This window comes from Caretta caretta, chromosome 14, assembly GCF_965140235.1.
Source record: "Caretta caretta isolate rCarCar2 chromosome 14, rCarCar1.hap1, whole genome shotgun sequence".
NCBI classification, from domain to species: Eukaryota; Metazoa; Chordata; order Testudines; family Cheloniidae; genus Caretta; species Caretta caretta.
In genome coordinates, this window is record NC_134219.1 from 44,559,085 (window position 1) to 44,574,191 (window position 15,107).

At 47.7% G+C, this 15,107-nt stretch overlaps 1 protein-coding gene across 1 annotated transcript; it reads right to left on the reverse strand.

Annotated features, from left to right (window-relative positions):
* Nucleotides 1–451: 451 nt before the first annotated feature.
* Nucleotides 452–8,235, reverse strand: LOC125621576 (zinc finger protein RFP). The gene is made up of 7 exons (XM_048818624.2): nt 7,813–8,235; nt 6,667–6,762; nt 5,649–5,879; nt 5,215–5,237; nt 4,791–4,906; nt 3,548–3,580; nt 452–2,564 (listed from the first exon to the last, which is right to left on the reverse strand). The coding sequence occupies exons 1-7, from the start codon at nt 8,233–8,235 to the stop codon at nt 2,047–2,049; spliced, it is 1,440 nt and encodes a 479-aa protein (XP_048674581.2). The 3' UTR covers nt 452–2,046.
* Nucleotides 8,236–15,107: the final 6,872 nt, after the last annotated feature.

A 15,107-nucleotide genomic window follows, 5' to 3' on the forward strand; every position in this document is an offset into this window, starting at 1 on the left:
AGGATGAAGGATTGCTGCTCTCAGTAGGTGTGCCTTATGTCTAGAAAGGGGAAAGCAGGGGCAATGCTGAAGTTCTACCCATGCTCCTCTAACGGGGGGTTTCTGTGCTTTGTGCTTATGTGAGCAGAAGATGGAGCTGAATGAGATCTTAGATCAGGCTAGCGGGGGAGGGGGGATGAGGTCCCTAAAGCACCATCTGTGAATCCTTATCAGCAAAGGTGAGGGTCTTAGGAAGCAGGGGTTGCTGGAGGGTTATGGGTCTGAGCCGCTTTGCTACAGAGTGCAGTACGCCCTCCCACCTGGACTGGTGCAGTTACTCCTGTACTGTGTTCTCCCGTCTGAACCTTTATTTATATAAGACCAAATGATGCTTTGCTCTTCCTCTCCTCCCAAATAAATAGCCACCAAACATTCAAAAATTCTATGCCAATGCAATGTTTATTAGGTAATAAATTCGTAGAGAAATGCCTCCCTCTGCTTCCATTTAGCAAGATGTAAATTTAAGAGTAGAATGCAAAAGGGAAGCTTAGTTATAGGAAGGGGAAAAAATATAGCAAGAGAGAGGATGGTTCTGTAGTCAAGGCAGTGCATCTGGGTTCAGGGCTTAGCCCTGCTCCAGGTTTCCCTCTATGTATGAAAAGTCACTTAATTGCTCGGAGAGATGGGGTGCACTGATGGTCAGGGCATTAGTCTAGGGAGACCTGGGATCAGTTCTCTGCTCTCTCATAGACTATGTGTCTGACCTTGGGCAAGCGACTCCAGGCTTGTCAGGGTGGTGAAATGGACTGACAGGACCACAGAGGTGTAATTGTTTGGGGAAGCAAAATAAAATCACTTTTATTCAGGAATAAAGCATCCACGCTGGTGTAGTCCTGCCAGTCAATGTCCCTGCGTAGTGAAATATAGCTCTGCCTCAGTTCTACCTCAGTAAAATGGGGATATTTTCACTTCTCTAAAGGACGGGTTCTCTGAGGATAAGTGCATTAAATGTTGTGACGTGCTCAGGTAGTATTGTAAGGGGGTCCCCATAAGTACCACAGATAGAAGTTAAAGGGCAGGTCCCCAACTGGTGTAAATCAGTGTAGCTCCATTGCAATGAGAGAATGGGGGGTCCAGATAAGTATCTAAGGTAGAAGATGGTGCCCCATCTAACAAATGGCCTTTCCCCCACTCTTTATGTTGTTGATTGCAGACTCTTCAGGGCATAGACCAGGGGTTCTCAAGCTGGGGGTTGGCACCCCTCAGGGGGTCGTGAAGTTATTACATGGAGGGGGTCACAAGCTGTCAGCCTCCACCCCAAACCCTGCTTTGCCTCAGGCATTTATAATGGTGTTAAATATATTAAAAAGTGTTTTTAATTTATAAGGGGGGGGGGGTCGGACTCGGAGGCTTGCTGTGTGAAACGGGTCACCAGTACAAAAGTTTGAAAACCACTGGCATAGACTGTTTCATACTCTGTACAATGGATCCCTGATCTCAGCTGGGGCAGGGGCTGTCTCTCGCTGTGTGTCTGTGGAGCGCCCGACACAATGGGGCCCTGATTTTATTTGGGACCTCTAGGTGCTAACATACTGTGAACATGTAGATATTCATCTTTAAATCTCCCCCTGTGATCTGCATGCCAGGGCTCCTCCAAACTTCTCTCATAGTGCCGAGCACATCCTAACTGATTGTTTACTTCACCAGCTTCTCATTTATCATTCTGAGGACCATCTTCTCCCCCGCTGGCAACAAAACCATCCCTGAGGCAACCACAATGACTGCTTCTATGGAATTGAATTGAACCCTGATCGAATTGGCCCTGTCAACACTGGTTCTCCACTTGTGAGGTAACTCCCTTCTCTTCACGTGTCAGTATAATAATGCCTGCATCTGTAATTTTCACTCCATGTATCTGATGAAGTGGGTTCTAGCCCACGAAAGCTTATGTCCAAATAAATCTGTTAGTCTTTAAGGTGCCACCTGACTCCTTGATGCTTCTATGGAAAAGCACTATTACTAACATATGTAGGACCAAGGCCAATCAAGGATGGTTTATCCTGTGACTCAGGGGCACAGTTTGATCTGGGAGCCTGTACTCAGCAGCTCAAAGAAAGGGCAGATTTTCTCCCCAACAAAAGGGGCTGGTTGGAAAGTGAAGATCGGGGCCTCGTTGCCAGCATCATAAAACGCCACCAACCCCCCTTCATAGTCCACATAAATCCGGATCCTCCTAGGGACCCCATGTAGATACAAAGGAGTTTCAGGGTAGGTGAGTGCCCAATGCCGTTCCCAGTATTTCCGCACAGCCCAGATCCTCTGCTCCAGTGTAAACCTGCTCACTCCTTTCCTCTTAACAGACTCCAGGGCTACTCCCACAACCCAGACTGCCCCTTCTCCAACTTCCACCTCCCAGAAATGCCTCCCAGAGTCAAAGCCCTTAGAGGCCAGCACGCAGGGAGCAGGATCAAATCTCTCGGGATGGTCGGGCAGATCCTGCCGGGCGACTCCCCAGTGCACGCTTTTGCCATCTGCGGACATGGCGAGCCAGGGATTTGCCGTGTCTGGATCCAGTGTCACTTCAGCTGCACAGAGAGAGAGGATGAAAAAAATCCGTGTTAGAGGCAGAGCTCAGCCCTGGGGCAAGGTTTGCTTTAACATACAGCACAGCAAGGGCCTGTGGCTCATCCCTTAGGTTCTGCTGCCATCTTGTGGCTACTTGCAGTAATTTGTTACAGCCCCTCTCCAAGCCTATTTTTAATTCCCCCCCTCATGCATTTTTCTGCTCTGATCAACTTCTGTCCTTCAAATCACAGATAAAATTTAGTCACCCGTCCGATCTGATTGTTAAACAGTGACTGAGTCAGTCGTAAGGTGGGCCCTGTCTGTCTGGAAGCATCACCAAACCCAAGCATGTAGACATTATGAATCAGCCCAACCCCAATCAAATGGATTTTCTTTTAAAATAATCATTGGGTTTTTGCTATCTTTCTCCTTCTTTCTGAGCCTTTAAGATGCCCAGTGGTCATGTTTTTGGGGAGGAGGGTGTTCTCTGCAGCCACAAGGGCTAGATGTTTTTTTAAAAATAGTAAATGAAAGTGAGATTTTCCCATAATCACTTGAGTCCAAGAGCTGGGTCTTTAAAACAAAACAAAACAAAAAAAAACCAAACACTGACATCATGAGACTTGAGATTAAAATCACAGGCATTGACAATACCATAGTACCTAGTAATAACTCCCTGCAGTGGGCATTGCATAGAATCACAGAATAGTAGGACTGGAAAGGACCTCAACAGGTCTTCTACTCCAGTCCCCTGCACTCAAGGCAGGACCAAGCATTATGTAGACCATCCCTGACAGGTGTCTATCCAACCTGCTCTTAAAAATCTCCAATGACAGAACTTCCTAGAGGCTCTGGCAGTGTGAGGTCCTTTTTGTAGCCCTGACTCCAGCAATTAATTTGATTCCTGCTGCTTCTGTTGTCCCAAACCAAACGTGTTCTCCTCACATCAGGAAAACAGTCCCATCAATAATGCCAGTCTCCCAACGACCCCTTAGAAATTTACCTCTTTCCGGTTTCGGTTCAGGCAACAGATTCACTAAAGGAAGAAGAGCACGGAGAGGAAATCAGATTTTGTCAATGACTATCATGAACTTAGTCACAAGAGGGGAATGAGGGGCTGGTCAGAAAACCCACAGTCAGATCTTTCTAGTGACTTAGAATTTTATATGGCTAGTTAAGAAACAGCATGTAGCCAGTGATTTTAGTTTATTGTTCATTTATTGTGTGATGGTATAACTAACATGTTATATATAATCATTGTATATTAGAGTTAAATTGTAGGATTATAGATGTATAAGATAGATTGATTAGTAGTTAGAAGGGATAATTATGTTTTATCTAAGTAAGTAGGGCTGAAACACAAGGCCTACCAGCTCAGGCCTCTCAGACTTTAGCTTAACCATACTAGGCCATAGAGTTAAGGAATGCTGATATAAGTAAGTGACCAAAGAATAACCTGATTCCCTAAGGTTACGGGAAAAGATGAGTGATATTGCAAAAAATTAACAGTAAAAGTAATTTTTTGCTTACAAGATACTTGGTGGTCACATTTTTCTAACCGCAGAGTGCATGATGTGCAGAAATGCTAATGAGGTAAAGAAAGAATCACATTATAAAAAGGGGGTTGCCTACATTAGGAAAATTGAGCTCCCTCTGGGAAACTCCAGCAGGAGCCATCGCTCCACTGACGATCAGTCCATGAGAGACCCATCAGACCCTAACACTATCGAGGAGGATGTGAGTATAACTATGTTTGTAACTTGTGCATAGGTCTGTATGGAATTTCTATATGCCTGGGTACTCATAACTTTAATGGTAACTTTAATAAAACTTGTAAAACAGACTAGACCTTGTACTTGTGAATGTCTGTGTGGTCACTGCCCTGGGTCATTACGTGTTCCTAGAGACTCTAAATCTGAAGCAAGTAGCAGAGGTGACTTTCACTCTGTTAAGCTTAACACTGTAGCCACCAGAGCCTAACCTACGGCGGTGTAATCCCACGTTACTAAATTCACTGTAAGTAAAATAAAAGGCTACACACATTTAGGGTGGTTTAGCTCTTTCATTCTCACCCAACAAGAAAGTGACCCTGGGGCTGATTTCCCCCACGGGTGTTAATCAAGACTAACCCAACCGGAGTCACTAGAATTAGGATGCTGTGAAACCAGCTGTCAGTGAAATCCGAATTAGATCAGCCCCTGTGTAAACGCTCTCACACCTCCTGAACTTTTCGATCTCTCTGTTACCTTTCAGCTTCCTCAGCGCATCCTGGAGGAAAGCGAAATTTTGAGAAAACAACCAGAGTCTCCATTTCAGTTCAGGAGAAGCAGGTGCTGGAGCCTGGAACGTCCCCATCTCACATCTAGAGAGACAGACAGACACACACACACGGTGTTCCCAGCTGATGGCCCAGTGTAGGCACCAGGGAGAACGGATGGGACTGGAGCTGAGTTCTCAGAGTCACCTGACACTAAGGTCTGGGCCGGTCTGGACTCTGGGGAAATGGCAGCAGCCCCAGGACGTTGGGGATGGAGGGAAGGTTAGTAGCTGCACGGGGAGACCGTCCCACGCTCTCTCTGCTGGGCCCTGAGGACACATTTCCCTCTCCTGGTGCCTGAGCCCCTTCCCAGCATCGGGAAGCATGAGGGAGAGTGAGAAGGAGCGGCCTACCTGCTCAAAGTGCTTCTGACATCCTAGAGGGGAGAGAGAGAGAAACAGGAGCTCAGTGCCATATGCTGGGTACCCACGACCCCGCTCTGGAGGGGACTCGCTTTGCATCACAATCAGTCTGATGCCCAGTCTCTGCATTCTGGATCCATACTCCCTGAAGGCAGCTCCCTGCAGGACTTCATCTCTCAGTTCCCATCAGGGGCTCTCTGGTGGAGACCAGAGTTTGGGGTTTGGCCTTGGGGGGAATTTTTTTCCCCTCCATTTCAGGACAAAGGAAGATTTTTCTGCCCTCAAAGAACCAAATCATTTCCCTTTTGGGCTGTGCAGATGCAGAGTGCTTTTGGGATCAGTGATGCCCGGGGCCCTGCCACGGTGGCTTCGGGAGCCCTCCATTCCTTGCACCGGAGCCTGGGGTGTCTCTCGCACAGTCTCACCTGCATGAATTCACTCGCGGGCTGCTCGCACTTCTCCTCCATCTGCCCGATCAGGGTGTTGAGACGGGAAACCTCCTCAGTGAGTCGGCGGATGTTTTCATCCTTTCTGGCGGTGACCTCTTTCTCCAGTTCGTCCAGCCAGACCAGCAAGAGGCGCTCTTGTTCTTGCAGGAATGTCTGCAGTTTCTCAAACCGATACTCCATCGTCTCCCTGTCAATTTCTATTTGTCTCTGTGATGGACAGGGAAAGACCGGGAACATAGAGAGAGAGAGTCATGCAAACTGTCCAATGTCTGAAGTGTTCTTCAGGGTAATTGTAAAAGTAACTTGCAAGGAAGAAAAATGGAATTTATGTTCCTCTTTGTCTCAAACTGGGCCTCTGAAAACTGAGATAACCAGTCACTGTTTAATGAATATGATTCAGATATTTCAAGAAAACCCTTTCCCCTCGTTCTCCATTTCCTGGATCAGTCTCAGTTCCTTTAAAGCAAAAGATGATCTTTGCTTTACAAAGAGGAAATATTTAATATCTATAGGCAACCCATCCTTAGTGCTTCAATGTCACAATTTACTTATACGGTTGCCATCACTGTAGTATTTGAAGAACACACAGTCTTTGTTGTATTTATGTTCACAGTACTCCTGTAAGGATGGAACCCAGGAGTCCTGACTCCCAGCTCGCGTGCTTTCTAGCCACAAAACACTGTTCCCCTCTGCAGCTAAAAATGAACCCAGGAGTCCTAACTCCCAGACCTCCCCTGCTTTACCCACTAGATGCCACTCCCCTCCCAGAACAGGGAAGTTCTATTCTCCCCAGGCTATAGATTTGTAAACTGAGGTACAGAGCTACTCAATAACTTGTCCAAAACCACCCAGGGAGTTGGGGCAGAGCAGGTCAATGAACCCAGCTCTACTGTATTCCAGGCTTAGCATCCTAACCACTGAATCATCCTTCATCTTCTCACATGGGAACTTCCCTGTGTGAATTTCCTGGCTACAGGATACCAGTGGCAGTTACCAGTAGTTCCTGGCTTTGCTCTTCCTCACACGCTATGAGAGCTAGAATCTCTTCTTTCCCCTTCTCCAAAACATCCAGCCGCCTCCAGATTTGCTCCTGAAAGAATTGGAGATCAGAAGTTTGTGGGGCTCCTCCCCTCCTCCCTGTTTAAAGACACTTAGTGAGAACAACTGGAAAACGTGACCCAGACCAGTAGCTCTGTGGTCTGGTTTGTGGGATGAAACTTCAGTTGCCCTTTGGGGATGTTCTCATTTCCAGTAACAAACACTTGGGTTCTGACCATCCCGTCACTCCATCCTAGTTCTGAATTCCACAACACAGGGAACCAAAGTGACACACACACACCCCATTCCTCCTTACAGCAGACATCTGTTAACTTCCCAGCTATAATCTGAGAGACAAGGTGGGTGAGGTAATATCTTTTGTTGTAGACAACAACAACAAAACCTGTCTCAACCTGTCCAGACTACCGTACCCCTTTCAGGAGGCTGATTTGTCTGGTGGACCCCCAAGTTTCACCTCACTTAAAAACAACCTGCTCACAAAATCAGACATGAAAATACAAAAGTGTCAGAGCCACTAGTCCTGAAAAAGGGCTGACTTTCTCCTTGTTCCCCTATAATCCATTGGAATATAAATATTGTCCTTACATTTCAGTGTATTGTCTACAGAGCACTATAAACAAGTCATTGTCTGTCTGAAATTTTAGTTTGTCCTGACTTCGCTAGTGCTTTTTCTGAAGCCTGTTGTAAAACTAGGCAAATATCTAGATGAGTTGCTGTTCCCCCTGGAAGACCTCTGCGTACCCCTGGTTGAGAACCACTGTTGGCAAGAGAGACAAGCTTTCAAGCTTCTGAAGAAGAGGTCTGCGTACTCTTGGAAGCTTGTCTCTCGCCAGCAAGAGTTGGTCCAATGAAAGAGATCACCTCACGCCTTCGGCTCTCTATTATCCTAGGACCAACACGGCTACACCACCACCACATACAGCTATAATCGGTCACAAAAGAATGGCCAAACTGGGTCAGACCAAAGGTCCATCTAGCCCAGTGTCCTGTCTTCTGACAGTGGCCAATGCCAGGTGCCCCAGAAGGAATGAACAGAACAGGTCATCATCGAGTGATCCACACTAGACAGATTTCATCTCACCTTGTACTCCTGGGCAGCCTCTTGAATGGGAACTATAGCGTGAGCTCTGTGTTCCCGGGATCTGTCACACACCAGGCAGATGGGGGTTTGATCCTCCTCGCAGAACAGTCTCAGAGCCTCCTGGTGTTTCCAGCACACCCTCTCTCCTCCCAGCTTGGCCTGTTGTTGCTCATCCTTCAGCTGTCGGATGATTAGGTCTATGAGGGTCCCCAGCTGCCTGTTGGCTCGGAAGTTCCCCTGGGGAAAGATCTCCATGCAGCAGGGGCAGAAGTAGTCTGTATCTGATCTCCCCCAGCACTGGGTGATGCAGGCTTGGCAGAAATTGTGCCCGCAGTCTAGCGTCACCGGATCATTAAAATACTCCAGGCAGATGGGACAAGAAGCTTCATCCTCAAGAGCTTTTGCTGGATCGGCAGCAGCCATGACTCCGAGTGCCAGAGAGAATTTGTTTCATTTCCTTCTTCCCAGAAAAGGACTGAGCCCTTTGTTAATGACAGGGCGTTGCCATGCCTGTAACATATTGCTCAAGTTTTTGTGGGGGAGGCGAGGGTGCTCCCAACAAAACTGCTTTGTCTTGCTGCCTTTCCTTGCCCTCAGGAGAAAGCGAGGTCCTTTGGCAAGCTACCTTCCTGGCAGAAAACCCCAAAAGGTGTTCTTAGTTTGGGTTAAAATAGCAGTGAAGAGAAGGCAACTCAGCTTTTAACTCTGCTCAGCAGCTGGCGTGAAAGCCTGTAGGGGAGCCAGGGGTTGAATTTGAGCGGTTCACCCCAGTTAAGTGTCTTTGCTGCTGTTTTAACTAAGGCAGCGGTTCTCAGAACGGTGGGTCAGGACCCCAAAGTGGGTCGCGGCCCCCTTTGATAGGGGGTCACCAGGGCTGGCTGAGACTTGCTGGGATCCGGGGTGGAAGCCTGAGCCCCACTGCCCAGGGCCGAAGCCAAAGCCCGAGGGCTTCAGCCCTGGGTGGTGGGGCTCAGGTTACAGGTTCCCTGGAGTTCCCCTGGAACACAGCCCATGTCTCACCTCTCAGAGCATCATAAGCTGCAGGTGGAGGTGTAGAGCCCCTTCCCCATAGGCACTGACTCCGTGGGTGCTCCAGGCCTGGAGCACGTGGGGGGGAAAAAGTGGGTGCTCAGCACCCCACAGCAGCCCTGCCAATCAGCTCCCCTCCCTGCCCCCAAGCGCTTCCGGCCTGCTGGTGATCAGCTGTTCAGGGGCATGCAGGAGGGGCTGGGGTGGAGGGGGCAGGAAGAGGCAGGGGAGGGGCTTGGAGGAAGGGGTGGAGTGGGGGCAGGGCCTGGGGCGAAGCGGGAATCGAGCCCCCTCCCCCCCTCGGAAACTCAGGTAGTCGGCACCTCTGCCCTTCCCCATATACTAAACCCGGATTTTCAATAGGAATCTTGGATCTCCACACTCCTGCCACGTTCTGCCTCCAACCCACCCTGGAGGGAAAGGTGGAGGGGTTGGAGCAATGTCACGTAATGAAATGACAGTCGGGGCAGATTACCCCTGTAGACGAGGATTTTCCCCCACACAGACTCACAGAAAGATCTGCAACCCCACAGAGCTGGCAGCTGGGGAATCTGCAGTCCTCAAGACAGGGGAAATCCCCCCTCAATGAGATTTCCCAGGTGGCTTTCAAGGCCTTTTTTATTCAGTTATTCAAGACAAGGGGCTCTGGGAGTTTGAGAAACTAAATTCTACTTTATTATTTCAAAGTAAGAAATCAGATAGAACGTCCCTCCCAACCCTGTGCCCAGCCCAGCAAACTGCGTCCCCTAGTCCCTCCCGCACCAGTGCCAAGTTTCAGAGTTGGTAGAAAAGTGCAGAGAATCCATGGGAGATGCCGGGATCCCGTCACCCCAACAAACGTTCCAAGCACAGGAAATCCGGGCGCTCAGGTTGAACGGTAGCCAGAGGACAGGGAGTGTCTCCCTCATTCCCACTCAAGCTGATGCCGTAGATGGCAAGGGGGGTCACCAGATGGGTTATCGTGATCCTCAAATCAGTGATGGGGTTGGCTGGACTTCAGGGCTGGCCAAGTCTGTTGATGTCCAAAGATTCCTCCTCAACTCTGCACTGCCTTGTCCTCTTATGAATAGGGGATGACCCCTACCCCTCCCGCCCATCACTCCCCTTGGAGTGTCATTCGTAGTCCTTCACCCAATGTTCATAGGAGATTTCCTGTCTCTGCCCTCAGGGCAGTGAGTTAACAGTTCTCACCTCCCATTATATGCTTTCTCCCCCTCCTGACTGTATTTCCCATCATCGCAAGGGTCAGGCAGTAACTTCCTTCCCCATTTCTGCCTCTGCCTCTCACCCTGTGACTCTCACACTGGGGTCCAGCCATGCAGAATGTTATTCATAATTTTCCCACTGCTCGAACACTAAAATCTGATGGCAAAGGGGGAGGGAAAGGCAAAGATAAAGTAAGAAAGGATTATTCTGGTAAGTGATCATGCATCTTGTGACATTTTCAAGATACCTGCTCTAGGTCCTGTCCAAAAAAATTAAAATCCAAGGATATGACCAAACAACCTTCAGTTCCTGTCCTCCCCCCACCAGAATATCTCCTGTCTGGTGTACTGACTCCTATAATTTTCCTACAGAATAAGAGAAATCTCTGTAATTAAAAAAGAATGGGTGTGGAGAAGAATCTAGAATTGGAGGAAATTTTTATGCTGATATTCAATCATTAGCGGTAAAAATGGCAAAGTTTGAGGAGATTTAAGATCCGGGTTCAATAATGAAAGAGCTAGGAGTGTTTTTAGATCGACATGTAATGAGAGAGGAAGTTGGGAAAATCAGAGGAGAGACATTAACATTGGATAATGAGAGAAAAGGGGCAAACATCTGAGGGGATATTAAATCAATTATAGATAATTAGATCCCAGTCCTTCAAAGATTTAGGCTAATGCTTCATTTTATGCATGGTGAAGAGTCCCATTTGAGCGCAAGAGATTTCTCACTGTGAATAATTTTAAGCCTGTCTTCCCATGATCAGGGGGCAATACGGCAGAAAACGTGGCAACATTTTTAGGGGACCTTACATCAATCTTTGATAAATGGGGCTCAAACAGAGACTACACTGAATATTTCATAACGTAATAGAAAAGCAGGAAAATCTGGGGGCATTCCTTACCCATATTCAATCAGTGAACAGAGAGTACTGATTTACCCTGTCCTGCCTGTCACACAACCAGCAGGAAGCCAGCGGTGATGTAGCTTTGGCAGAGAAAGGGGAAGGGAAAAGGAAGACAGAAAAGGACTAATGCATGGGCTGGACATTTTGTTGGTCACTGGTGGGTGGTTGGAGAGGGCTGGACTGGGCTGTGTAATTTCCACCTGGGACACATGCTGTGCCATTCCTCTCCTCCAGTCCATCTGTGCCCTCATGCTGGAAGAGAACAGCTCCTGTGTTCCCGCCACATGAACACTTCAGGGCTCTCTTCCCAACCCTACCCATTTGCTCTGCACTGCCTCATCTCATCTGGCATCCGAGACAACTGGTGCCGTGGTGGGGAGCCCCTCCAATCAGAGGGTGGGAGGTGCTAAAGCAATATTTGAGAATTAAAGGTCACAATGACAAAATCTGAAGGGATTTGATATTAATATTGAATAATGGGAGAGGGAAAAGGGCACCATGTGAGGGGATTGTAGATCCATCCTTTATAAACAGAGGGAGAGCGGAATGTGTGGAGATTTTGATTCGATATATAATCATAAGAGAAAGCAGCAAAAGATGAGGGGAATTTACATCAAGACTCAATAAATAACTAGAAAACTGTATATCCCCTGGCCCTGCCAGTCCCAGGGGACCAGGGTCATGCAGGGGAAGGGGTGGGGAGCTAGAGCCAGAAGTTTCTGTGGCACTTTGGAGGGGGTAGCAGCAGGGAGGGGGCAACAGCTGGGCTGGGGGAAAATGGGATTGGACAATCTCAAGTCAATCTTTTCTTTCGCTTACCCATCTGTGCCCCTGCCCTGCCCTGTTGTTGGCAGAGAACGTATAGCCACAGTTTCACCCCATTTGTTGTCCTTTGGCGTGAAGGCAGGGGTGGGAAGGCAAGGAGTTAACACCGTAGGATTAATAGAAAGGACGGAGCTTTTTAGCCACCCTGGATTCTGCTTAGGGAAAGAGACCCGATCGCACATAGAGAATGGGGAATAACTCCAACTCCTTATCCTGCTTTATCTGGAGTAAAAACCAGTCGGTTAAGAGCTGACTGGTTTTCCTATTAACACGTGGGAGCCACTGTTTCTTTAAATGGGGGAGTCTTCTTAAATATGGAGGTAACCCTTTGGATCTCAGATGTCAGGGAGAAAGTTGATCATGGAGGAGTTTAATTCCCATGGAGGGAGGGGGTTAATTCATTCATCAATCCTTAGAGTTTAAGCCAGAAGGGATCATAACACTTCTCCAGTGTGACCTGCTTTACAGCTCAGGCTGGAGAATTTCACTCACTGCTCCCCAGATTGAGATCAATATCTTGGGTTTGACTGAAGTATATCTTGCAAAAAAGTCCTCCGGTCTTAGTTTGAAGACATACCAAAAAAATACAGAATCCTCAGTAGTTTGTTCCAATGCTTAATCACACTCCCTCTTACAAATTTGTGCTTTCTTTTTTCTCGTCTGTATTTGTCTGGCTATAATTTCCAGGTATGTTTTTTGTTATACCTTATTCATCTCGATTAAAGAGCGTTTTAGTACCCCATGTTTTCTCCCTACATGCACTGAATCAGCACACATCTCTGGATCTTCCACCTGGTGAACTAATCAGCACCAGCTCTTTACAGCTCTCACAGTAAGGCATTTTCTCCAGCCCTTGAATCACTTCTGTGGCTCTTTTTTTGCACCTTCTCCAATTTTTCAGCCTCCTTTTTAAATATGTGGACCCCAGACCTGTAAACAGGATTCCAATAGTGGTCTCACCAAGGCCACGTACAGGGGTAAAATCACCTCCTACGCCCCTGTAGGATCACATAAGCCCTTTTTGCCACAGCATCACACTGGGAGCTCAGGTTGAGTTGCTTGTCCACTGTGACCCCTAAATCCCTTTGAGTCACTACTTTCCAGGATATAGTCCCCCATTCCGGAAGTACGGCCTGCATTCTCTGATTTTCAAGTAGTTTCAGCATCTGAAAAGGCATTGTCTACGTGCCATTTGTGCCTTTGAAAATCTCCCCCTAAAATCCTGGTGGAGACAGTCTTTGTTTGCTTGGTTTTTTGTTTGTTTCTGCGTACCCCTGGGGCACACACACCCCTGCTTGAGAACCACTGATTTAGAGGGCTACGGTGGGTTCTTGCTCATAGGGGGGAGGTTGCACTCATAGGTGCTGGAAGTAGGGGTGCTCCTGCACCCCCTGGCTTGAAGTGGTTTCCATTATATACAGGGGTTTCAGTTTCGTTCAGTGGGTCTCAGCCCCCCCCCCACTATACAAATTGTTCCAGCCCCCCTGGCAGCACGAGCTCTGTTTCTTTCTGTTTATCTTTCGGGGTCAAACACTGCTGCCTCCACTGTGATCTGGGCCTGGGACCCCTGCCCTGGTGAGCAGCTGCTGGTTCCCCAGCAGTGTGGCTATGCCAGGGACATCAGCGCTCCCTATATCAACAGCCGAGGAGGGGACTTTGTCTGGAACTAGCCCCCTGAGGCAGCCCCGGGCTCTGCCGACAATAGCTCCTGAGCCGGAGATTCCAGCTGATTGTGAGAATGTGTGGGGAAAGTGCTGGGGACGGGCAGGGAAGTGACTCTGCACAAATGGTCCCAGGAGTTTCCGATGTCACAGCCCCCCCTGGAGTATCTGCTCCCTGGGCTGTGAATGCACCTGAGGGAGGGATAATCTGATCTTGCATTCCCGGGGACAAGTCCCTGCGCTCAGGCTGCCCGGGATCTCTTCCAGGGGCCTAACTGGGAGATTCAGGAGGGAAATAGAGGGGGAGGGAGATGGGGTTCAGGGGGAACATGGATGGGTCCCTGTGGAGTTTCCCCGTTGTCTGTCTGGGGATGGATTTGCAGAAAGGGAAGGGTGAAAAGTAAGACAGAGATGGAGAGAGGGGAGGAAAGAGAGTGACACACAGGAGAGGGGTAAGTATGTTTGGGGGGGCATTAGTTATATTAAAATTGAACCCCATTATTGACAAGACAAGTCCCCTTGATTTCCACATAGATGGGTAAATGTCCCAAATATTAAATTGCCAGTATTGTCAACCCCCAAATGTTCAAAAATCATGAATCAGGCTCCCCAAAAAATCACGAGATTGGCTTTAAAATCACGAGATTATGTAAGAATAAGAGCTTTGGGGATCTTTTCATTTGCCTTCTGCTTTTTGAGCTATAAGGGTGCACTGGGGTCACATTTTGAAGCTTTCTCTATAGCCACGAGGGCTAGAAACTTTTTTTTTTTTAAGAATAAAGGCTGAAATAATCACTTGACTCCAGGAGCTGAGGCTTTAAGGAAAACAATCATTATCACAAACCTCCATGACTAAAGGCTCTACAGGGACGTCATGCAGGAAAATTATGAGACTGTGGTAAGGGATTCCCGTCCCCTAGTTACTGTGGGGTCTCTGATGAGCCCACTTTGACTTATGCTCAGATTCTTACTTAGTCATTTAAAGTTATGGGGTAATCTAAATGAGAAGGTAAGTCCCAAACTGCAGTGTGAGAAAGACTTTCATCTCCACATCCCAACGCCCCTTACGTCCTTTTGTGGATCTGGGCCAGGTCCCTTAGGCAGGAACCCAGCTCAGGGATTAGAATCACTTTAGACTAGTATCTCTCAACCTTTGCAGATGACTGTGCCCCTTTCAGGAGTCTGATCTGGCTTGTGTACCCCCAGGTTTCACCTCACTTAAAAAACTACCGGCTTACAAACTCAGACATAAAAATACAAAAGTGTCACAACCACTAGTACTGACAAATTGCTTCCTTTCTACCACATAATTATGAAATAAATCAACTGGAATATAAATATTGGACTTCCATTTCAGTGTATAGTCTATAGAGCAGTATAAACAAGTCATTGTATGAAATTTTAGTTTGTCCTGACTTCACTAGTGCTTTTTATGTAGTCTGTTGGAAAACTAGGCAAATATCTAGATGAGTTGATGTACCCCCTGGAAGACCACTACGTACCCCCAGAGGTACACGTACCCCTGGTTCGCAAAAAGAAACGGAGTACTTGTGGCACCTTAGAGACTAACAAATTTATTTGAGCATAAGCTTTCGTGAGCTACAGCTCACTTCATCGGATGCATTCAGTGGAAAATGGTTGAGACCCACTGATCTAGACTATTTTCT